Source organism: Pelophylax lessonae (genome assembly GCF_965119305.1).
Source record: "Pelophylax lessonae genome assembly, chromosome: 11".
Taxonomy (NCBI): Eukaryota; Metazoa; Chordata; class Amphibia; order Anura; family Ranidae; genus Pelophylax; species Pelophylax lessonae.
Genome location: NC_138778.1, coordinates 12,375,981 through 12,398,680, shown reverse-complemented (window position 1 = coordinate 12,398,680; position 22,700 = coordinate 12,375,981). Strand labels below are relative to the sequence as shown.

At 46.2% G+C, this 22,700-nt stretch overlaps 2 protein-coding genes across 3 annotated transcripts; both read left to right on the top strand.

Annotated features, from left to right (window-relative positions):
* The first annotated feature begins 516 nt into the window (after positions 1-516).
* On the top strand, positions 517-9,273 carry TMEM220 (transmembrane protein 220). Of its 2 annotated transcripts, none has more exons than XM_082272465.1 (7): positions 517-682; positions 2,272-2,301; positions 3,046-3,106; positions 6,627-6,750; positions 6,840-6,899; positions 6,983-7,130; positions 9,134-9,248. In XM_082272465.1, exons 1-6 carry the CDS (start codon positions 536-538, stop codon positions 7,113-7,115), a joined length of 555 nt encoding a protein of 184 aa, XP_082128591.1. In that variant the 5' UTR covers positions 517-535; the 3' UTR covers positions 7,116-7,130; positions 9,134-9,248. The 2 variants fall into 2 exon arrangements, with proteins under 2 accessions (XP_082128591.1, XP_082128590.1); XM_082272464.1 differs by having other exon boundaries at positions 520-682; positions 6,983-7,116; positions 9,134-9,273.
* Positions 9,274-11,410: 2,137 nt separating this feature from the next.
* Positions 11,411-13,331, top strand: LOC309567103 (E3 ubiquitin/ISG15 ligase TRIM25-like). The gene has a single exon (XM_082272433.1). It carries the CDS (start codon positions 11,608-11,610, stop codon positions 13,207-13,209), a length of 1,602 nt encoding a protein of 533 aa, XP_082128559.1. The 5' UTR covers positions 11,411-11,607; the 3' UTR covers positions 13,210-13,331.
* The last annotated feature ends 9,369 nt before the right edge of the window (positions 13,332-22,700 follow it).

The window sequence follows — 22,700 nt, the reverse complement described above, 5'->3', positions numbered from 1 at the left end:
TCCCTGCTATATAGAATCATCGTTCTCTATGATCATTTCACAAGCCCCTTCCCCATACATTTAGAAAACACTCCCCTAGGCTCACACTTAACCCTTTGATCACCCACTGTGTTAACCCCTTTTCTGCCAGTTTCATTTTCACAGTAACAGTGCATATTTTTAGCACTGATTACTGTAGTAATGTCACTGGTACCCCCAAAAGTTTCAAAGATGTCAGTTAGGGGTCCGATCTGTCCGCCGCAATGCCGCTGCGAATAAATAATAAAATTGCCTTTAGTTTAACTTTACCATAAAAAATATAAAGACAATAAAGGGAATAAAAAAAAAAAAAAAAGTTCTGGTATTTAGTCTGTAGCAGTCATAAATGGGTTAAACTAGAGGAGAGGGTTATGGGAGGGCTCATGACACAGGGGGGTGGGGCTTTGTGACAGGCAGGAAGTGTGTCAGCGAATGAGAAGGAGAAGCAGGAACTTCATCTGCATACAGACTGCTGCTTCCCTCCCTCCTTCCCTGTGCACAGCCAGGACTGGGGACCATGGAGGGGACTGCAGGGGGGACCATGGAGGGGACTGCAGGGGGGACATGCAGAGGGTCCATCCTGTGTGCTGACTCTCAGCTGAGAGTCTGGAGGGGTTGCAATCTCCTGATCTCCCTGTTTTTTGCTTTGGCTGCCTATGTCCAGGTGAGTTCCATTCTGCAACTTTGTATCCAACATAAAGATTGCTATTAAATAACAGGAAATCTGTATCCATACATACTGCAAAAATACACCCCCCCCCCCCCATCCCCTGGCACCCATGTATTCTATTATTAGTGTCCCCCTTTTTATGAGGGTAAAAATGTCCGACCTGAACTTTCCCAACTTCACATCTGAACAAAGTTCAAAGTCACAATTTAACCACTTCAGCCCCCGACCGCTTCTCACATGTATGTAAAAATCTACTTTTTTTTTTTTTTGCTAGAAAATTACATTTATATAATTTTTTTTTTTTTAAACAAGCAAAGTTATAGAGTATACATAGCCTAATGGTGGCCGCACACACTTTGATTCTATTATCCAATCGATGCGTGATTCAATCTAAACAATCAAATTGTCAAACAACAGAATAGGTATACATTTCCTTCCAACTGATTTTGATTTTCGATCAGATTTGATCAGTTATCGATCAGCCAGGGCAGAAGTTTATTGATTGCGTTGCATCGTTCGGCAGCATTGGGATACTTTGTTCAGGAATTCAATCATATGTCAGTCGATCGGATTAGGCGATTGCATGGTGAGTATAGAAATGCAATCGGTAACTTACAATCGTATCATCCCACTACCGATCAAAATCCACTTCTCTGTGTGTGGCATATTGATTGAATGGATTATTGATTATCCGTAAGGCCCCTTTCACACGGGGCGGACTCTGCTAGCTCAGCGGGGACCGCTCCATTGATCCCCGCTGAGCAGGTGGATGACAGCTCCATCTCTGCCCACTGTGCATAGAAGGACCGATCAGATCCCCGCTCTCCTCTATGGGAGATCGGATGAAAACAGGCAGCATGTTTGTTTTCATCCAATCCGATCCGACCCGCTGAACGTATCGACATCCGTCTGTTTTCAGTGGATCTTGTCGGATCGGATGTCAGGTGGGTGTCCGCGGACACATCCGCCTCCCCATAAAGGAAAACTGGTGGCCCAATCCGGTCTGCCTGAGAAACGGACAGGCGGATCCGATCGGGCCGATCGTGTAAAACCCGTCAGACCTTTCTATTCAAAACAAAAAAAAGCTGGCACACTACGATCCACCATACACTCCCAGTACGATCCACCGTACACTCCCAGTACGATCCACCGTACACTCCCAGTACGATCCACCGTACACTCCCAGTACGATCCACCGTACACTCCCAGTACGATCCACCGTACACTCCCAGTACGATCCACCGTACACTCGCACTACAATTCACCATACACTCACAGGACGATCCACCATACACTCACGCGACGGTCCACCATACACTCACACGACGATTACGTGACCATTCCTCCATTGTGCAGCAATGAACCGCCTCCCATTATCCTTCCTGTGACCAGCTGATTGGCTACAGATAAATTCTGTGATTGCTCCAATTATTTGATTGGCTACAATATGTCTAGCCCAGTGTGTGCCCAGATTGTACGTCTCCGGTCTGTATCCTTCCAATAACATTCCATATTGTGGATTTATGTATTATGTTATACATCGCACTCTCCTAACCGCCAGCGCCTTGTATCTTCTTCCACAGATCAATGATCCCGACGCCGCCATGTGGATTGTAAGTGAATCTGCAGAACCCGATTTATAAACTAAACAAAGTGTTCCTGTATGTTCTATGGGAGGAAATATCACATTTCTAATGAAGGTTACTAGTAGTATGAATGCATAAATCTGAAAAATTTCATGTATAGCACAGCGGACAAAGTTCAGCAGTCTGGAGAATGTAATGTATAGCACAGCATACAAAGTTCAACAGTCTGGGGAATGGAATGTATAGCACAGCACTGACAGTATAGCAGCCTGGAGAATGTAATGTATAGCACAGCATACACAGTTCTGCAGTCTGGAGAATGGAATGTATAGCACAGCATACACAGTTCTGCAGTCTGGAGAATGGAATGTATAGCACAGCATACACAGTTCTGCAGTCTGGAGAATGGAGTGTATAGCACAGCATACAAAGCTCAGCAGCCTGGAGAATGTAATGTATAGCACAGCATACACAGAATAGAAGTTTGGAGTATGTAATGTATAGCACAGCACTGACAGTATAGCAGTCTGGAGAATGTAATGAATGACATTGTGCAGAGTTTAGCAGCCTGGAGAATGTACAGTAATGTATAGCACAGTGTATATAGTGCAGTTGTTCTTGGGAATTTAAAGGACAACACAGTGTGCAGAATTCAGCAGGCTGGAGTATGTAACGTATAACACAGCGGAACCCCAGGCAAACCGCTAAATACTCCACTATTAGCTCCACCCTGAATGGCACTAAACAAGTCTTCTGCTCTCCTCATTGCAGGTGATCTATCTGATCCCGGCCAGTCTCATTCTTCTGCTCAGCATAAATCCAGACATAACGGGTAAGAGACGCTCACTGAACTCCATCCCACATCCCATCCAATCATAGGAAGGATTCATAAATAATAATGTATTTACAAGCACAGCCCAACTCCGGCCAGTTTTGGATGGGTGGGGAAGGTGAGGAACTTCTGTCAGCTTCTGTTAACATTTGTGTCCCCAATGAGTATATTTCCCCTCACTTCCTGTCCCAGTGACACAGACAGAAGGATACAATTATCACTTCCCCCTCCCGATCCAAAGGAAATCTTTAGCTGGGAGAACAAAGTATCATCGCTCCTGGCATATTTTGGCTCCCTTAGCCAACCGTGGGTGCTATGGATGTTAAAGAGACCCATCTTCTTCCTAAAATCTTCCAGTAACTCAAAACTCAGTCCACACAACCTTCAATCTCAAAATCAAACAAACCTTATTGTTACAAGTCTATCACCTCTTCCAGCAGACTCTGCTCCTCACACAATGCCATTTACCCTACCTTGGGGCTTTGGTAAAGATGGACTAGAGGCGTGGTTGGAGTAGAGGCGTGGTTGGAGTAGAGGCAGGGTTTTAGTAGAGGCAGGGTTTTAGGAGAGGCATGGTTGGGGTAGAGGCATGGTTGGGGTAGAGGCATGGTTGGGGTAGAGGCATGGTTGGGGTAGAGGCATGGTTGGGGTAGAGGCGGGGTTGGGGTAGAGGCGGGGTTGGGGTAGAGGCGGGGTTGGGGTAGAGGCGGGGTTGGGGTAGAGGCGGGGTTGGGGTAGAGGCAGGGTTGGGGTAGAGGCAGGGTTGGGGTAGAGGCAGGGTTGGGGTAGAGGCATGGTTGGGGTAGAGGCATGGTTGGGGTAGAGGCATGGTTGGGGTAGAGGCATGGTTGGAGTAGAGGCATGGTTGGGGTAGAGGTGGGGTTGGACTAGAGATGAACTAGAGGTGGGGTCTCACAACTGCGCAATTCTCTGTTAAAGTAACGCAGTGCCAAATCGCAAAAAACGGCCTAGTCATAAAGGGGGTAAACCCTTCCAGAGTGGTTAAGAAGGGTGTAACACATCAGAAGAGGAGCAGATTCTGGCAGAAATTAGAGTGAATTGAATCAATAAAGTTCCATTTTTAGATCAGTAGTTGTATTCTATATATTGCTCAAAATGTTGGCTGGAGTTAGGCTGTATATAAGTATTCTGGAGATGCATGACCAGCATTAAGCTATAGCGTTACATGCATGCTGGCCTTTGTGCCTTGCTATGCTTCATGTGGGCCATGTTGGAAATAATCTCTTGTGAAAGTGGAGGTAGACTGGAGATGGAGACTAGATTACGAGTAGAGGTTAAAATGGCCATGCATGGAGTGAATTTCAGACGATTCCTGATGAACAGAAAAAAACCTTTATGGCCATCTGTAGACTAGAAATATAATTTGTGGAGAGGTAGCGTATGGCGAGAGGTAGCGTATGGCGAGAGGTAGCATATGGCGAGAGGTAGCGTTTGACGAGAGGTAACATTTGGCGAGAGGTAGCGTATGGCGAGAGGTAGCGCATGGCGAGAGGTAACATTTGGCGAGAGGTAACGTTTGTGGAGATGTAGCGTATGGCGGGAGGTAGAGTATGGCGGGAAGTAGAGTATGGCGGGAAGTAGAGTATGGCGGGAAGTAGCGTATGGCGGGAAGTAGCGTATGGCGGGAAGTAGCGTATGGCGGGAAGTAGCGTATGGCGGGAAGTAGCGTATGGCGGGAGGTAGCGTATGGCGGGAGGTAAGGTTTGTGGAGATGTAGAGTATGGCGGGAGGTAGAGTATGGCGGGAGGTAGAGTATGGCGGGAGGTAGAGTATGGCGGGAGGTAGAGTATGGCGGGAGGTAGAGTATGGCGGGAGGTAGAGTATGGCGGGAGGTAGAGTATGGCGAGAGGTAGCGTATGGCGATAGGTAACATTTGTGGAGAGGTAGCGTTTCACGAGAGGTAACGTTTGTGGAGAGGTAGCGTATGGCCGGAGGTAGAGTATGGCCGGAAGTAGAGTATGGCCGGAAGTAGAGTATGGCCGGAAGTAGAGTATGGCCGGAAGTAGAGTATGGCCGGAAGTAGAGTATGGCCGGAAGTAGCGTATGGCCGGGAGGTAGCGTATGGCGGGAGGTAGCGTATGGCGGGAGGTAGCGTATGGCGGGAGGTAGCGTATGGCGGGAGGTAACGTTTGTGGAGAGGTAGCGTATGGCGAAAGGTAGAGTATGGCGGAAGGTAGCGTATGGCGATAGGTAACATTTGTGGAGAGGTAGCGTTTCACGAGAGGTAACGTTTGTGGAGAGGTAGCGTATGGCGGGAGGTAGCGTATGGCGGGAGGTAGCGTATGGCGGGAGGTAGCGTATGGCGGGAGGTAGCGTATGGCGGGAGGTAGCGTATGGCGGGAGGTAGCGTATGGCGGGAGGTAACGTTTGTGGAGAGGTAGCGTATGGCGAAAGGTAGAGTATGGCGGAAGGTAGCGTATGGCGATAGGTAACATTTGTGGAGAGGTAGCGTTTGACGAGAGGTAACGTTTGTGGAGAGGTAGCGTATGGCGGGAGGTAGCGTATGGCCGGAGGTAGCGTATGGCCGGAGGTAGCGTATGGCGGGAGGTAGCGTATGGCGGGAGGTAGCGTATGGCGGGAGGTAGCGTATGGCGGGAGGTAACGTTTGTGGAGAGGTAGCGTATGGCGAAAGGTAGCGTATGGCGGAAGGTAGCGTATGGCGGGAGCTAGCGTATGTTGGGAGCTAGCGTATGGCGGGAGGTTGCGTATGGCGGGAGGTATAGAGTTCTAACTAAAACTTAAGGAGAGTGAAACGCATCAGAAGAGGAGCAGAGTCTGGTGGGAAATGAGTGACTTGAAGCAATAGTTCAATTCTGAGATCGGCGGTTATATGTTATATTGCCTAAAGTTTTAGCTGGGGTTAGGCTGTGTAGAAGTATTCTGGAGATGTGTCTTACTATGATGGTTCATGTGGGCCACATTGGAAATAATATCTTGTGAACCGCAGGTGCATTATCTAAAGCCAAAACTTGTTTTTCCTAGTTTTGGATGGAATGTGGAAGAAAGACCAATCCCCCCCCCCCCCCCATCAGGATACTACTGCTGTCTGTGTCCCCACTGGGGAAATTATGCGTTCTGCGACACCAAGAAAGAAAGTGATCACAGGAAAAGGACATGAGGGGAAATCCACCAATGGAGACACCTGTTCAGGTGACAACTGTCCAAGTCGGGATTTCCTCTCACTTTGCAGAGATTTCCTCTTACTTTCTGTAGTATCTCGAGGACAGAAACTCTCCCCTATGTGACACAGACGGCAAAACCAAAAAAGCTTGACCAGGGGTCCAAAACATAAGTTTAGAAAGTTATGGCTCTAGGTACGATGCTTTTAGCTCTTTAGCTTTTAGATGACAAACAGCAAATGCCCTGAGATGCGTTTCAGTGTTCTAAATGTGATTGAGGCTGGTGAGAAGCAGCAGAGGATAAAGTCCATCATCACTGGGTCTTCTGTTGTAGATTCTTCCCACATTCTAACTTGATATTATTCTTATTTGTTGTGCAGGTCATGTGATCTGGAAGACGCTATCGGATCTCCATTCCTTAGCGTGTCTGGTTGGAGCTTTCTGTCTGTTTGCCTCTTGGCTTTTATATGGCAAGAAAAATATACTGCACGAGGAGGAGGGCAGGTAGGTCCTCCAGAGCCTGGCATCTTCCTGCGGTATTTATATAACCAGGTTGTGTCACCAGTCAGCTGATTTGGATTTTGTCTCCCCAGGGAGCTCTCTGGATTGGCCATTATTGTTTTGTGGCTTCTTCTCTGCCGGAATTCTGGGAGGTGAGTGTCTGTTTTATGGCCTTCATGACTTTGGAGGTCCTGTCTGCTGAGTACATTCCTATTTCACACCAGATGTCTTACAGGCAGTCCGTGGGTGGCCTGAGGCTCCTAACCGCCGTCTCCATTTCAATCCTCCCCTTCATAACCTGGCTGTATATCTACTTCAACAAGGAGATGAGAACATCATGGCCCCAACACTGCAAAACCGTCATCTGAGGTAGAAGAACCAAAGTTTGATTTTTTTTTTTTTTTATCATAAACAAAGATGTTTTCAACCAGAAAAGTACGTGTAACAGTCTGTAGAATCTCCTTCAGATCTACCAACATCTATGTAGTACCTGCCTGCATACTTACAGACTCAGTGGAATGAATAGGCAGGTCCTAACATTACCTAGTTTTGGTAAACCTAAACGACATTGTGCGAGGTGTGACGATTTATTTCCCAGAATGGACCATAAAAAAAAAAACTTTGCGCAGGCGCATTGTCATGGTGGAAATCCACCACACCAGCACAAGCGCATGAGGGTTCACACTCCACATTTGAATCTGTCCTTTGCAATTTTGAACTGCCCACTTCTTGCGTCATTGTGGACATCCTCCCGCCCCTACTTGCCCCCCTATGTCATTCTAAAATACTTGATTTCTTCATGGCATGTTCCCCATACGCCTGTTGTAACAGCTAAACAGAGCTGAACATTCATTCACACTTTTGCCAAATTTCACACAAAATTTGCTATTAATCTGCTCCTCTAGATTCCTGTCACTCAGTTTCCGCACATGTGTTATGTCTTCTACTACTCCGTAAAGCCTGAGTCCACTGATCTGCGACCCAGGAGAGTGAAATTTAGACAAGATCAGAACACACTTGAGTACGAATGGCTGTGCGACTCACCACCATAGTGCTACACCGTGGGCATTCCAGGAATTTAATTGTCACGTCTCGTACACAATGTAGGAGGAATAGTGCCTCTCTCGGGTATTACATTCTTTTTTCAACCTCACTAACTATGTAACTATATTAGATGGGCACCTTAAAGACCACAACATACAGGGGTATACAATGTACAACATACAGGGGTATACAATGTATGGTTAACAGCAAACTCACAAACACATCATAGGTTGAACTGGATGGACTGATGTCTTTTTTCAACCTCACTAACTATTTAGGATGGTGTTGGGGATATTTCCCCTCACTTCCTGTTAGGATAGGAAGTGGTGTGGAAACTCTCCAATGGGAACACAGAAAAGACGCATTGGTAGTAGAATGAACTACATGTACAGGACACTGGAATGATGCAAGTCTGGCACTTATGTACTGCTGAAATTGGCTAAGCTCAGTCAACATTGGTAGTCAGTAGGCAGAGTAGTGCCCCATCATTGGTGTTAGGGAGAGGAATAGTGCCCCATAAATGGTGCCAATGGGAGGAATAGTGCCATGTCAGTGGTAGAAATAGTGCCCTATTGTTGGAATCAGTGGGAAGAATAGTGGCCTATCATTGATGTCAGTGATAGGAATGGTGCCCCATCATTGGTATTAGTTCGAAGAATAGTGCCCTATTGTTGGTGTTAGTGGGAGAAATAGTGCCCTATCGCCAGTGTCAGGGGGAGGAATAGTGCCCCATCATTGATATCATTGGAAGGAATAGTGCCCCATTGTTGGTGTCAGTGGGAAAAATAGTGTCAGCGGAAGGAATAGTGCCTCGTCATTGGTGCCGGTAGGAGGAACAAATCCCCATCATTGGTGCCAGTAGGAGGAATAGTGCCCCATTGTTAGTGTCAGTGGAAGGAATAGTGCCCCATCACTGGTATCAGTAGAAGAAATAGTGCCTCATTGCTGGTGTCAGGTGGAAGGATTAGTGTCCCATAATTGGTGTCAGTGGCAGGAATTATATCCCACTGTTGGTATCAGTGGGAGGAATGGTGCCATTGGAAGGAATAGTGCCCCAAGGGTCAAATAAAGGCTAGAAAAGGGCTGCACCCAGCCCTCAAGCCACAGTATGGAGAGCACAGATCTAGTAATATGAGAATTCCACTGTCACTGCTGTTCCTTATATAGCAATTTATTTAGTCCGATTCCATCTGTCTGTTTGAGTAAATGGGAAAAGCAGGTGAGCAATGTTTTGGTTGATAATAATTTTTACTTGTTGGGTTTTAATACTAGATATACTTTTTCATAACGGGTCTGCCTCTTCAGGACCGTTTTTAATAATTCAGTCTTTTTATTTAACTAGGAACAGACAACCACATAGAACAAATGGACGTTCTGCATTGATATCTCTGAAGTCCTTACATTCCTGCTCTGCAAGTGGTTGGAAATAATGGCTGATTTCCCTGAGGAGCTTTTTTTGGACGTTCCTAGATACATACAGACTTATTTTCTATTGAATATATGGAAAAAGACGAATCGTGGATTTTACCAGATGTACTAAGTAGTGTTATGGAAAATTCATGGAAAGAGATGTCACTTTTATATGCATTTTATAGGACAAAAAAGTCTTGAAAACAAATGCAGTTGACATGTATTTGATCTGTACCAGTGTATTTTTAGGTGACCTCACCATCATTAACTCTTGAAGTATCCTTCCATCAGTCAGCTGTTGCCTTCAGAGACAGGAGCAAGTTTTTTTTTTTTTTTTTTTTTTTAGGAATAGTTACCTCAACCAGAACCCTCCTTTGCTGTCTAAGCTGGAAGCAGTCCTGTATCTTGGCCTAGGCCGACAATGCCCAGGCCTAGGGCGGCACTTTACAGGAGGGCAGCAAAAAAGCTGCACACTGCAATAAAAAAAAATAGCCTCCTCCTGGCTCCCACACGAAAAGGGTCCCTGCCGGCTTGCGCTACACTTTTAGTTTAGTGCCACTATTATGGGGTGAATTGGGCCAGAGGGCAGGGTCCAGGAGGCAAATCAGTCTGGCACCCCCATAAAGCAGTCACACTGCTACCTGCCGGTATGATAGGCTGCACTAATGGGCACTGATAGGCTACATTGGTGGCCACTGATGAGGCCACACTGATATGCTGCACTGATAAGGCTGCACTGATGGGCAGTAAAGAGGCGGCACTGATAAGGCTGAACTTATGGGAACTGATGAGGCTATGCTGATGGGCACAGAAAGACTGTGGTTGTGGTCTGTGGTGTACAGATGACAAGGCGAGTCATAAACAGGAAGGGGTGTGGCCTTTACAGGAAGGAGTGGGTCATATTTCAATTATGGGGTGCACAAACTTAGTCAGGCCTAGGGCAGCACAAAACCTAAATACACCACTGGCTGGAAGAGAACGTTTTGTTGGCCACCCTATGGAAATAACACCAAACATGACAAGATGACGCAGAAAGAGCGCACACACACAGCTCAAAGTGGTTTCCAATGTTTCGATAGGAGAGATAGGATAAGGGCTGGAGACAATGAACAAATAGTAGCCCAAGTATCCGCTTTGGCAGAGGAGAAATCGACATTGAAAAGTGGAGAGGAGTGGATGCACACCACAGCGGACACTTTCCAATAGCAAAAAGTTTATTCCAAACAGTATCGGCAAGACATGCAACACAAGATACAGGAGATATTGATGCGTTTCACACAACAAAGTGCTTAGTCAAAGTTGGTGATATGAAACCCATCAACATCTCTGGTATCTTGTGCTGCATGTCTTGCCGATACTGTTTGGAATAAACTTTTTGCTACTGGAAAGTGTCCTGCTGTGCTGTGTGGGCATCTTCCTCTTCTTTTCACAGTCTGCGGTAATGAGCCAGACGGGCACCTGCATGTGAAGACTATGAAGGGGTTTACTTGTTACTCACCTGGAGGGGTGCTTCTTCCTATTGGGAAATCGACATAGCCAGAGGGAGACGGATAAAGCCTCGTACACACGCAACGAATTTCCGCCGACCGGTCGTCCGTCTTTTGTCCAGAGTGGTGTCTGTTGGTTGGAATGTGCTCTAGACTGCACACGAATTTTCCCGTACGACAGAATTCTACTTCAGAAGTGATGTCATGTGTTAGATTGCTTTCTTTGTCTTATTTCATCTCTGATCATGCCTAGTCTTGCTCATAAGATTTTTCCCCTTTGAAATCTGTACTAATGAGACGAAAATAGGAAGTTTTTTGACGGTCGACAAAAATTTTATAGCCTGCACACCAGGATTTTTTTCGGCCGAAAAGTCGGAGTCGGTTGTCGGAAGCACCATACTAACAAGCCGAAAATCGGCAGATCGGTCGTCGGACGAAATTTCCCGGCCAAATTTCTACTCGTGTGTACGGGGCTTAAGGCTTGGGCTGGACACCAGGAAAACATAGTTGGGTATATGGTTCCCAGGGGGAAAGGTTCTGCTAAAGTCCGAAACCAGTGCAGTACAAGGCCTTCTTTCCCTTTTTACTTCTTCCCTCCTTGGCGTTGGTGTTATATTGGTCTGACTGTATGTTAGATCATGGTGTGAAATGTCTATAACATTGACCCCCCCATTTTTTTCATGTTCTTCGTATAGTAGAAAGCTTGAAGAAAATTAATATTTGAACGTATATAGCTTGCTCGAAAGAGGGTTCAAGTTCAGATGCATTATCTTTTACACATGTAGTTTTAAAGATAAGATAAAGAATATTTTATTAAGGAAGTCTCAAAGTTTATAAAGGAATGTGTGTTAAAGTCCTCCAGCATTATCATTTAAGAAGTAAATGTTTTCTCTAGGACAGACTGATTTCAGGTGCAACAATGGCGACTAATGATCTGAGTTCTGAGCTCCGCTGCTCTGTCTGCCTGGATATTTATAAAGACCCCGTAACCCTGCCGTGTGGACACAGCTTCTGCCGGGTGTGTATCTCTAAAACATGGGATCATCAGGAGAGCATAAGAGAACGTAATTGTCCAGAATGCCAACATCGATATAAGGCGAGACCTGAGCTAAAGCCAAACCCAAGACTTCGCAATATAGCCGAGTCTTTTCTGCAATCTCAGCTGGATCACGAGGTGACCAAAATCTTTTGTACTTACTGTGACTCTTCCGTCGCGGCTGTTCGATCCTGCCTACAGTGCGAGACCTCTATGTGTGATAATCACCTGAAGAAACATAACAAGTCAGTCGACCATATATTACTTCAGCCAACAAGGTCTGTAAGAGAAAAAAAATGCTCTATCCACAAGAAGATGTTGGAGTATTACTGCACTGAGGAATCTGCTTGTATCTGTGTGTCCTGCAAGCTTGAAGGATTACATATGGCGCACAAGGTAGAGACGCTGGAGGAGGCCTCTGGGAAGAAGAAGACAAAACTGCGAAATTTTCAGAAGAAACTGGACTTAAAGAAGGAAGAGATGGAAAAGAGAGTTCAGAGACTGCAGAAGCGAAAAGGTGAAGTGCAAGGAAAAGTAGTTGGTGATAAAGAGAAGATGGTTACCCTACTCAGAGACATCAGAAGACAGCTAGAAGAAGTAGAGAAGAGTGCCCTGGCTGAGACCTCCAGACAGGAAAAGCGGATGTTACACCCAGTCAACGATTTGATCCGACAGCTGGACGTAAAGAAAGCTGAGCTGTCCAAGACACTGCGTCACATCGAGGATCTGTGCAACGCAACCGATCCATTAAATGTTATACAAGAGCAGAAATCCTACAAAGATAACCTTTTCGATACCGAGGCAGATGAAGAGGCCAAAAACCGAGAAGATACATTTATGCAGGACACTGCTGATTTCAGTGTGAGTCTGATTATAGGAAGGCTACGCTATTTATCCGATGTTATAAACGATGTACATCGAGAGATCAGAATAGAAGAGGCTGCCGACCTATCGTTGGATATAAGCTCGGCTGGTAATTATCTACACATATCGGATGACCTCTATACTGCCTCCTGGTCAGAGAAAAGCCAGAATCGCCCAGAAACCGCAGTCAGATTTAGGACTAATCAGGTTATAAGCATCAGGAAATATTCAACGGGGCAACATTCCTGGCGAGTGAAGTCCAGTGAGTCCAGCTTTTGGAGGATTGGAGTGTGTTATGCCAGTATGGACAGAAAAGGGAATCAGTCACTTATTGGGTACAATAAGAAATCCTGGTGTTTATGCAGAGAGAAAAATCGCTATTCTGTGATACATGACTTTAAAGTAACTAAATTATCACACCCAGCCTCATGCAATGATATAGAAATTTTTCTGAATTACGATGAGGGTAAGTTGATGTTCTACGAGCTGTGTGACCCAATTAGACGCTTACACACCTTCGCTGCCTGCTTTACAGAGCCCCTTCATCTTGCATTCTGGCTTTGTGGAAACAACCCTGACAAAGACAGCTGGGTAAAAATGGTTGGTTATGAGAAAAAATGACCAATGTTCCCATCACACCAAATGCAAAATGCTAGGATTGATGATTGACTTTAATGGAATCACCAAGAGACCTCAGCCACAAAGGAACTTCTGTTTTAGGAACATTATGGATTACAAAAAAGACATACAGTAGACCTTAGAGGACCCTTGTGCAGACCTGGACCCTGAACAAGATTTCTTGACCCTGAACAAGATTTCTTTACCCTTCCCCATCATTGGAAGAATGCCATCTCTTCTCTGTGTTCAGCTTGTTCACCTGTCATGCAATACTGTTCAAAGTGTTGTAGATCATAGTTCAGCCTCAGAGACTGCAGAAGGAAACCCTCCATGACCTACAAACCTCTCACCACCCTATTCAGACTCTGTCCATTCTGTAGTTTCCATCTGCCTGTCAGGAGTGTGTAAACGCACCTGTTCTTTGACAGCTGCTGTTCTCATTCTAGAATCCTGGTTTGGGCTATGATGCATTCTCCCTGTCTGTCTGTCCACCTGCAAGGTGATTGAAGTGGACAGTCTCTGGGTGGAGACCAAACCTGATTAAGTCAGCCAGTCAAATGCTTGTGATATAGCGCCAGTTACATATGCTCAAGCTGCCTGTTTGTCTGTCCTGCTCTGCTGTTTGGATTCCCTTGTTGATGACCTCGAAATGGATATCGGACTAGTCTCTGAGCTCTTCCTGCCTTTTGACTATGGATTGACCCTGACTAATCTGAACCTTGCCTGCCTTGTAGCTGGACTTTCATTGAACCTGTCTGCCAACCGCAAGTACCTGTGCTCAGTTTGCGCTGCCCCGGCGGGCACTATATCATTGTGTATAAGACCTGGGGGCAACTGAGTACCGCAAGGCCTTCTTGCCTTATGGGAAAGGGGGCTGCTATAGGTGGAGAACACAGAAGCTAGCTATAGTGTCTGACCACCTGTGTTAGGGGTAAGCGTGACACTGCCTTTGCTCAGACCCCTCTGCTCTGCCTTGTTGGATGCTCTTGTTCTTTGCTACCCCTTTGTATCAGTAGAGACCACAAGAATGATGAGTTTCACCCTGTAACAGATTCCCCAATACTTGGACCAAGTATTTCTGTCTTAAGTCCCCAGAATCTCCAGTGAGGCAGTGACCTGGCCCCTCAATTCCATCCCAAACATTAGCCTGAGCTCAATGAAGGGTAAAACAAAAGACACTTTATTCCACAACTCACTTTCAATATATACAGTTTTAGGTGCTTGATTACATCATGCAAATGTATTGTATACAGAACATAATTAACATACCTGGCCATCTGGACAGACACAGGTGAATGACAATGCAGGCTCAGACAGTATTAGCATTATCATAATTGACTCCACAAACAACCAGCCCAAACATAGCCGAATACACATTTTCTGGAAGTGTGAACACACTTCACCTCTAAACAGATGAAAGCAGAAGACATAGGCTCTCAGACTGCCCATCTCCATTTTCAACACACCTTATTATAACTTAAGTGTCAATTCACATCCCCACAGTAGACGTCATTAGCATCTCTTTAGTCTCTAAATGTGTGGAGAAGTCCTCTGCTGCAACAGGTAGCTTTAGGCCTGTAACATTGATCCCAGTCTGAGTCTGTATCTTGGGGTGACATGGATTTGAGTCCAAAGCAACACTACTCCCATGGTGCTCCACCATATACCCCCACACAAAGGTGCACTCCCCTACAAGCCAGGGCCCGTAGTCCGTGGGCAGGAGGCTGGCCTCCACCCTCCTCCAGTAGCCCGTGGCGAACGTCCCAGCAAATGGGCGTTCGTCACACACCCTCCCCCATTTCTTCTTCTCCGCTTACGTGATGCTGAGATGGCCCCAGTTTAGATACTCCCCCACACAGAATCAAGGGTTGTCCTTCTAAAATCCTCTTCTCTGCAGCCGCCACTGGGTCCCATGCCGCCATGTTCCATTGTGACATGATTGGGAGGCTGTGCCAGCTCTTCCGAGTTCTGGAGCAGCCTACCAATGATGCGCTACTAGGCTCGGCCCATCCTCTATTAGTGAATAGGATGATGTTCAGGGCTCCTGATGCCAAGGGCACTAACATAATTTGCCTAGGCGAATGACGGGGGGGGGGGGTTCAGGTCGAAGCAAAATTTGAAAAAAAAATAATAAAAAATAAAGCGATATATGGTTGCAAAGGAACACAAGTGGGTGAATATCCGCTTAAAGTGTGTAAATATGATGACTTTATTAGAAATTATTGTATATGCCATTCCTATTAACCATAGTGATAAAATACATATTTTTTGATGCTGTAAATTCTATTTTCATATCTGTATTAAATTTCATAGTATATTAAATTTCATAGTTTCCCATTTCCAGCCTTAGAATATGTTCTGTGTGTGTGTGTGTGTGTGTTTTTTTTTTTTTTGGTTTTTTTTCCTTAACGTATTTTATCTCAGCATTCTTTTAACAAGGATGGTGATTGCACTGTCTGACAAACACTCTAAAGGGAGACTGTATACATTATTCTATAAAGATTTGGCATGTCAGGCTCATTATTTTTGTGCTGTTTGGGGAGTACCCAAAGGTATGTTGTATACATATATCATATATATAGATATTAGCAGGGGAGGACTGGGCCAGGGGGCTGGTGGGCAATTGCCCCCCCGGGCCGCTCTGATTCCCCCCAAAAAAGGCTGCACTGCTTCTGCCACAGACATGCCTAAAGGATTCCTGGTGAAGAGAAGTAAAAAGTTCCCACAGCTGACCTACTGAGTGCGGGATGAAGACAAGGACAGAGCGCAGACCTCCCCACCAGCATGGATGGTGTAAACTGTGTCTGAGCAGAGGCCCGTTCCATGCCCCACTGGAGACGCTCCTCCCTCAGGCTGCCCCAACGGAGCTGTCCCAGCTCCCCCCAACTGCCCCCTGCTGGCCAGGTCGGGAACCCGGATTTAGCTGGTGAGAAGAGAGTACGTGGAACAAAGCTTTAGCCTGGAATGGGAGAAAGGGAGGAAGAGGGAGAGTGGGAGGGGGCCGAGTCGCTGCACCATGGGCCTCTAGTTTGTACTTGCCCCCTGGGCTCAAAGTTGCCAGTCAGCCCCTGGATATAAGAGAAACCGGCATCATTACTTTCCTTAGCGCCCCCCCGCAGTTAGACTGGCCTCTGGCCTTCTCATCTCCTCTCCCCAAAGCTCCAGTTTGTTGATGGTCCCTCAATGTCATGACATACAATGCTGCACTATTAACCTTTCATTGTACATGGAGGGAGACCGGTGGCAGGGATGGAGCAGGGATTATGCTATAAGGTAAGTATTTCTCTCTTTTCCAGCACTCCTAGACATAGCAAGCATTTAACCATTGCAGGGAAGGAAGGTGGGGGGGCACTGCAGCGGTATTGTAGTGCCCGGAGTTAGCTTTCGAGGCAAGAGAATAGGATGGTAAAGGGATTTTATCAAGCTTGATATATAAAAACCAATACTGCTGACTTTTCATCCTGGCTTCGCTACTGACAAGCCAGTTACTGATCTGGAACAAGCCATCAGGATGGAAATCTTAACTTCACCTGCTGCATGCTTGTTCCAGATCAGGGATTCGCCAGCATGGCAGCCACAGTCTGCACCTAAAAAAACAAGTTTCAATGGCGATGTCCATATTTTCTTACTAAGAGGTTCATTCTTTAAGCACTTGTCATCCAGGCATTGTACCTTCTTTTTTTTCCCCCCACTTTACTGGGTTGGCTAGTGATCAGGGACACTGCCTGGCTCAGTGCTGCATATTGTATAACGTTACGTTTGTACTGATTATCTAACCTGTGCACGTTTTATTCCCTGGCTTCTTATCTCTCCACAGTACAAGTTTCTGCGTCACATTATTGTCCAACCAATCAGAGCTTTGTGCTCTTATATCATCAGACCAGCTCCAGTTTTATTTAAAAAAAAAAAAAAAAAAGTTAGCAAGATGAAATGTAGAGGACAAACATCCTTCGTTCCTTTACCTAGTAGGTGTGTGTTGGCGCCAAACCGGTGATAGTCAAGAACTGAACTATTACATATGAAAAAAAAGTTAAAGCGTAACTCCACTTTTACAGAGAATAGCGCACACATGCAAAAGAAATGACTATAAAATATAAAGGCAATCAATAAATAAAAATGGGGATTTGGTCCCACCATATGGCCATATCGTGCTCAAGCCCACCACTACGTCAAAGTATCCCATTATCAGTGGGTCCTACACTATCCATAAAAAGAATGAATCCAGCCTCTCTAAACCATTGGAGATACTTACTCCTTACTGGGAGAGATGTGCAACTGCACTATAAGGGACTCCTCCTATATCTACTTGCTAGTGGACACTGATCGAGTATAAGTGTGGGAGGGTGGGGTGCTCAACCCCAGAAGTAAGGAGTAAGTATCTCCAAAGTTTGAAATATCCAATAAATTTCGTTCCACTTCATGATTGTGTCCCACTTGTTGTTGATTCTTCACAAAAAATTACAGTTTTATATCTTTATGTTTGAAGCCTGAAATGTGGCAAAAGGTCGCAAAGTTCAAGGGGGCCGAATACTTTCGCAAGGCACTGTATATAGATATACATTTATTGATCCGGGGATTTTGTTTATTCAATGCACATCTTTTTGTGTGTATAGATTAGTTCTTATGTTATTACGTGTGTGTGTGTGTGTGTGTGTGTGTGTGTGTATATATATATATATATATACTGTATATATATATATGTGTGTGTGTGTGTGTGTATATATATATATATATATATATATTAATATACCATAGTTTGTAGATGCTATAACTTTCACGCAAACCAATCGATTTACACTTATTGGGGTTTTTTTTCACCAAATTCATGTAGCAGAATACATTTTGGCCTATATTTATGAAGAATACTTTTTTATTGGATATGTTTTATAGCACAAAGTAAAAAATAATGTTTTTTTTTTTTCAAAATATTTATTTTTTCATTAAAATTGCGGGGAAAAAAACACCCAGTGGTGATCAAATACCACCAATAGAAAGCTCTATGTGTGTGAAAAAATTGATAAATATTTAATTTGGGTACAGCGTTGCATGACTGTGCAATTACCAGTTAAATAGGAAGTAAACCCTCCTCTGCAACTTTTACCTATAGGTGATCCTATGATAAGACTTACCTATAGGTGCTATCAGGGCCGGACTGAGCATCGGGCACAGCGGGCATATGCCCGGTGGGCCGCCGAGGGTATTGTAATTTCTAATGGAAGAGACAAGAGACAGTGACACTAGAGTCCGGCCGTTGCTTGCCTCTCCGCGGCCGATTCCGCGGAGTCTGATTGCCGCGGCCGCCGCATTACCGCAATCTGGCCGCCCGCCACTGCCCCCGACCCCGCATTATGGCAATCTGGCCGCCCGCTATCCCCGACTCCAGTCCCCACTCCTTGCTCAGCTCAGCTGGCCTGGCAGCCGGCTCCGCAGCGGCATCCAGGCTCCAGCGTAGCTCAGGAGGGGGTGGAGTCGGTGGGTGGACCGTGTGACGGTGTGACCGACCGTCATGTGACTAAGGCCGGGGGTGGAGCTAGAGGCCGGCGGGGACCCCATGCTGCCTTTTCACAGGAAGAAGCGGGAAGTGACCGGCGCCGCACAGACAGACACTGACAGTGTGTCTGAGTGAGTGAGTCTGTCTCAGTCTGAGAGTGAGAGTGAGAGACAGTGAGTCAGAGACGAGTGTGGAGTCCTGTGGAGGAGTCGTCAAATTTCAAGTCTAGTGCCTGCCTGCCCTGGAGGAGCTGCATTAACACCACCAGCACTGCACCACCCACGACCAGGACAGGAGCCAAGGCCTCAATAGGTAAGGAAAGAATGGCAGCAGGCCAGCAGCACAATTTACAACACCACAGACCACACACCACTGTCACCGCTGGGATTTGTGGTTCTGGGTGGCCTCCGGCAGAGCAGGGTTCTGGTCTGGAACTTCTGGCTTAGCAGCAGGCAGCCCACAGGTGTAAAAAACAGATCACTGCACTGCTAGAAAACATGTGCCATGCCAGTTTGCTTGTTACATGTGATGTGACAGCCAGGTGCACATTTTCAAGTTGAAAATGTGCACCTGGCTGTCACATCACATGTAACAAGCAAACTGGCATGGCACATGTTTTCAAGCAGTCACAGTGTTGTAGCTGACTGTTATCTGTTTTTTACACTTGCGGCCTGCCTGCTGCTAAATCAGAAGTGAACCATGCTCTGCCAGAGGCCAGAACCACAAATCCCAGCATTGTTGTCGTGTTTGTTTTTGTGCCCTTTCCTTACATGGCACATGTTCTAGCAGTGACCGTGTGTAGCGGTTTTCAAAACCGCTACACACACACTGTCACTGGCTGCTGCTAGAAAACATGTGCCATGCCAGTTTGCTTGTTACATGTGATGTGACAGCCAGGTGCATATTTTCAACTTGAAAATGTGCACCTGGCTGTCACATCACATGTAACAAGCAAACTGGCATGCCGCATGGCACATGTTTTCTAGCAGCAGCCAGTGACAGTGTGTGTTTAGCTGTTTTCAAAACCGCTACACACGGTCACTGCTAGAACATGTGCCATGTAAGTAGAGATGCACCGAAATTTTGGCAACCAATATTTTCGGCCAAAAATTAGCCTATCCCATTTCTGCCGATAAGAAGTTAAAGATGCCAAAAATGTATGACCGCTACTATGTGTAAAAACTGAGCCCTTCACTTCCCTGTCATCTCCAGGTATCTTTGCTGACCGATCTGATCTGATCCTCTGCCGGTGTAACGTTAAAAAACCATACCCCGTGAAGAAACCATACCCTCGTCACTTCCTGTATGAAACATCTGAGCAGCGCAGCGGTGCGCATGCTCAGAGCCCCGGATACCTAATTGAACATCAAAGAATTTGACAAGTGCGCATGCTCGGAGGGCATGAAATAATCATGGCACGGTGTGAAATGTTATACTTGCGGCGGGTACATTAAAACAGGTGTGAAGGTGCAGGAATTGGGGTGATCTGAGGTGTGAAGGTGCAGGAATTGGGGTGATCTGAGGTGTGAAGGTGCAGGAATTGGGGTGATCTGAGGTGTGATAGTGCAGGAATTGGGGTGATCTGAGGTGTGAAGGTGCAGGAATTGGGGTGATCTGAGGTGGGAAGGTGCAGGAATTGGGGTGATCTGAGGTGTGAAGGTGCAGGAATTGGGGTGATCTGAGGTGTGATAGTGCAGGAATTGGGGTGATCTGAGGTGTGATAGTGCAGGAATTGGGGTGATCTGAGGTGTGAAGGTGCAGCAATTGGGGTGATCTGAGGTGTGAAGGTGCAGGAATTGGGGTGATCTGAGGTGTGAAGGTGCAGGAATTGGGGTGATCTGAGGTGTGAAGGTGCAGGAATTGGGGTGATCTGAGGTGTGATAGTGCAGGAATTGGGGTGATCTGAGGTGTGAAGGTGCAGGAATTGGGGTGATCTGAGGTGTGATAGTGCAGGAATTGGGGTGATCTGAGGTGTGATAGTGCAGGAATTGGGGTGATCTGAGGTGGAAGGTGCAGGAATTGGGGTGATCTGAGGTGTGAAGGTGCAGGAATTGGGGTGATCTGAGGTGTGATAGTGCAGGAATTGGGGTGATCTGAGGTGTGATAGTGCAGGAATTGGGGTGATCTGAGGTGGAAGGTGCAGGAATTGGGGTGATCTGAGGTGTGAAGGTGCAGGAATTGGGGCTGATCTGAGGTGTGAAGGTGCAGGAATTGGGGTGATCTGAGGTGTGATAGTGCAGGAATTGGGGTGATCTGAGGTGGAAGGTGCAGGAATTGGGGTGATCTGAGGTGTGAAGGTGCAGGAATTGGGGTGATCTGAGGTGTGAAGGTGCAGGAATTGGGGTGATCTGATGTGTGAAGGTGCAGGAATTGGGGTGATCTGAGGTGTGAAGGTGCAGGAATTGGGGTGATCTGAGGTGTGAAGGTGCAGGAATTGGGGTGATCTGAGGTGTGAAGTTTCAGGAATTGGGGTGATCTGATGTGTGAAGGTGCAGGAATTAGGGTGATCTGAGGTGTGAAGGTGCAGGAATTGGGGTGATCTGATGTGTGAAGGTGCAGGAATTAGGGTGATCTGAGGTGTGAAGGTGCAGGAATTGGGGTGATCTGATGTGTGAAGGTGCAGGAATTAGGGTGATCTGAGGTGTGAAGGTGCAGGAATTGGGGTGATCTGATGTGTGAAGGTGCAGGAATTGGGGTGATCTGATGTGTGAAGGTGCAAAGCTCACTTGATTTCTTACTATTATTCAAGCGGTTTACAGCAGTTACTTTATATGACGTTGACAGTTGTTTTTTATGTATCTGGCACTCCTAATTTCTTTGATAACATTTTTCGGCACACTGTGCCCAAAAAGGTTGTCTACCCCTTGATTAGAGTAACCCTCATCTTGCGCTGCTTCATAATATTTTTAGGACTCAACCATCAAAACAGGATTTAAAGTAAGACAAAAAAAACAGCATCATATGGCAGCTCTGATCTAAATTGGACCCAGTCTGTCAGATTAAACTAAAAAAAAGGTACCGTAATCGAATCCACACATCCTGGAACATTAAATCCTGTCATCAACCATCCCGACGAACGTCACGCCCCCCGTCACGCCCCCGTCACGCCCCCGCCACGCCCCCCTCCTGGGCTGCTCAGTCCAAAATGCCCGGGCCTATTTTTTGTCCCAGTCCGGGCCTGGGTGCTATAAATATCTCCTAAACTTGCACAGTTTAGGAGATATTTACCTTACATGCAGCCAGTGACATCACTGGCCCATGCGCTCTGAAGGAAGGGCCGCTGGTGCCTTTCCTTCAGAGCCCCGTGCCGTGACCGTCGGCTCCCGCCCACGTGCGCGGGAGTGACGTCACCGCGGCTCCAGCCAATCAGATGGCCGGATGCGGCGATCCCGGAAGACGGGCGACTAAACATGTCGCCCGTCATAGAGGTGAGCGGACAGCACGGCGGGGGCTCGTTCTAAGGTAAGTATTACATAATGAGCTAGTATGCGATGCATACTAGCTCATTATGTGTTTCTCTTTCAGGTTGAAAAAAAAAAAACTTGTAATGGGTTTACAACCTCTTTAAATTATCACAGTGCTAAATAGCAAAAAATGGCCTGGTCATAAAGGGGGGTAAACCTTCCTGAGCTTTCATTTTTTCACATCATTTTGTAGCCGTTGTCCTGCTATATGTTCTGCTTCCCAAACTCCGCTTTCATTTTATCTGTGGACTGATCCCATGACCTCAGTGCTGCACAATGAATAACTTTACCTCTGTACTGATTTATCTTTACAACCTGTATACATTCTAGTGTTGGCTTCTTATCTCTCCAGAGTACAAGTGTCATTGTGTCATTATTTTCCAACCAATCAGAACTTTGTACTGTTATCTGATCAGACCAGCCCTGGTTTTATAGAAAATGTGAACTAAGCAAAGGTGAATCGTACAGGACAAATTTTCCTCATTCTTCTGCATGAGGAAATCACGGACTATAACTTCTTCTTCCTCCTGCTGGCTGCC

Coding starts and splice junctions, on each gene's coding strand:
- TMEM220 (XM_082272464.1), top strand. CDS start 536: ATGGAGGGGACTGCAGGGGGGACCATGGAGGGGACTGCAGGGGGGACA. Junction 3,107..6,626: donor CATAAATCCAGACATAACGG/GTAAGAGACGCT, acceptor TTTGTTGTGCAG/GTCATGTGATCTGGAAGACG. Junction 6,751..6,839: donor CTGCACGAGGAGGAGGGCAG/GTAGGTCCTCCA, acceptor TTGTCTCCCCAG/GGAGCTCTCTGGATTGGCCA.
- LOC309567103 (XM_082272433.1), top strand. CDS start 11,608: ATGGCGACTAATGATCTGAGTTCTGAGCTCCGCTGCTCTGTCTGCCTG.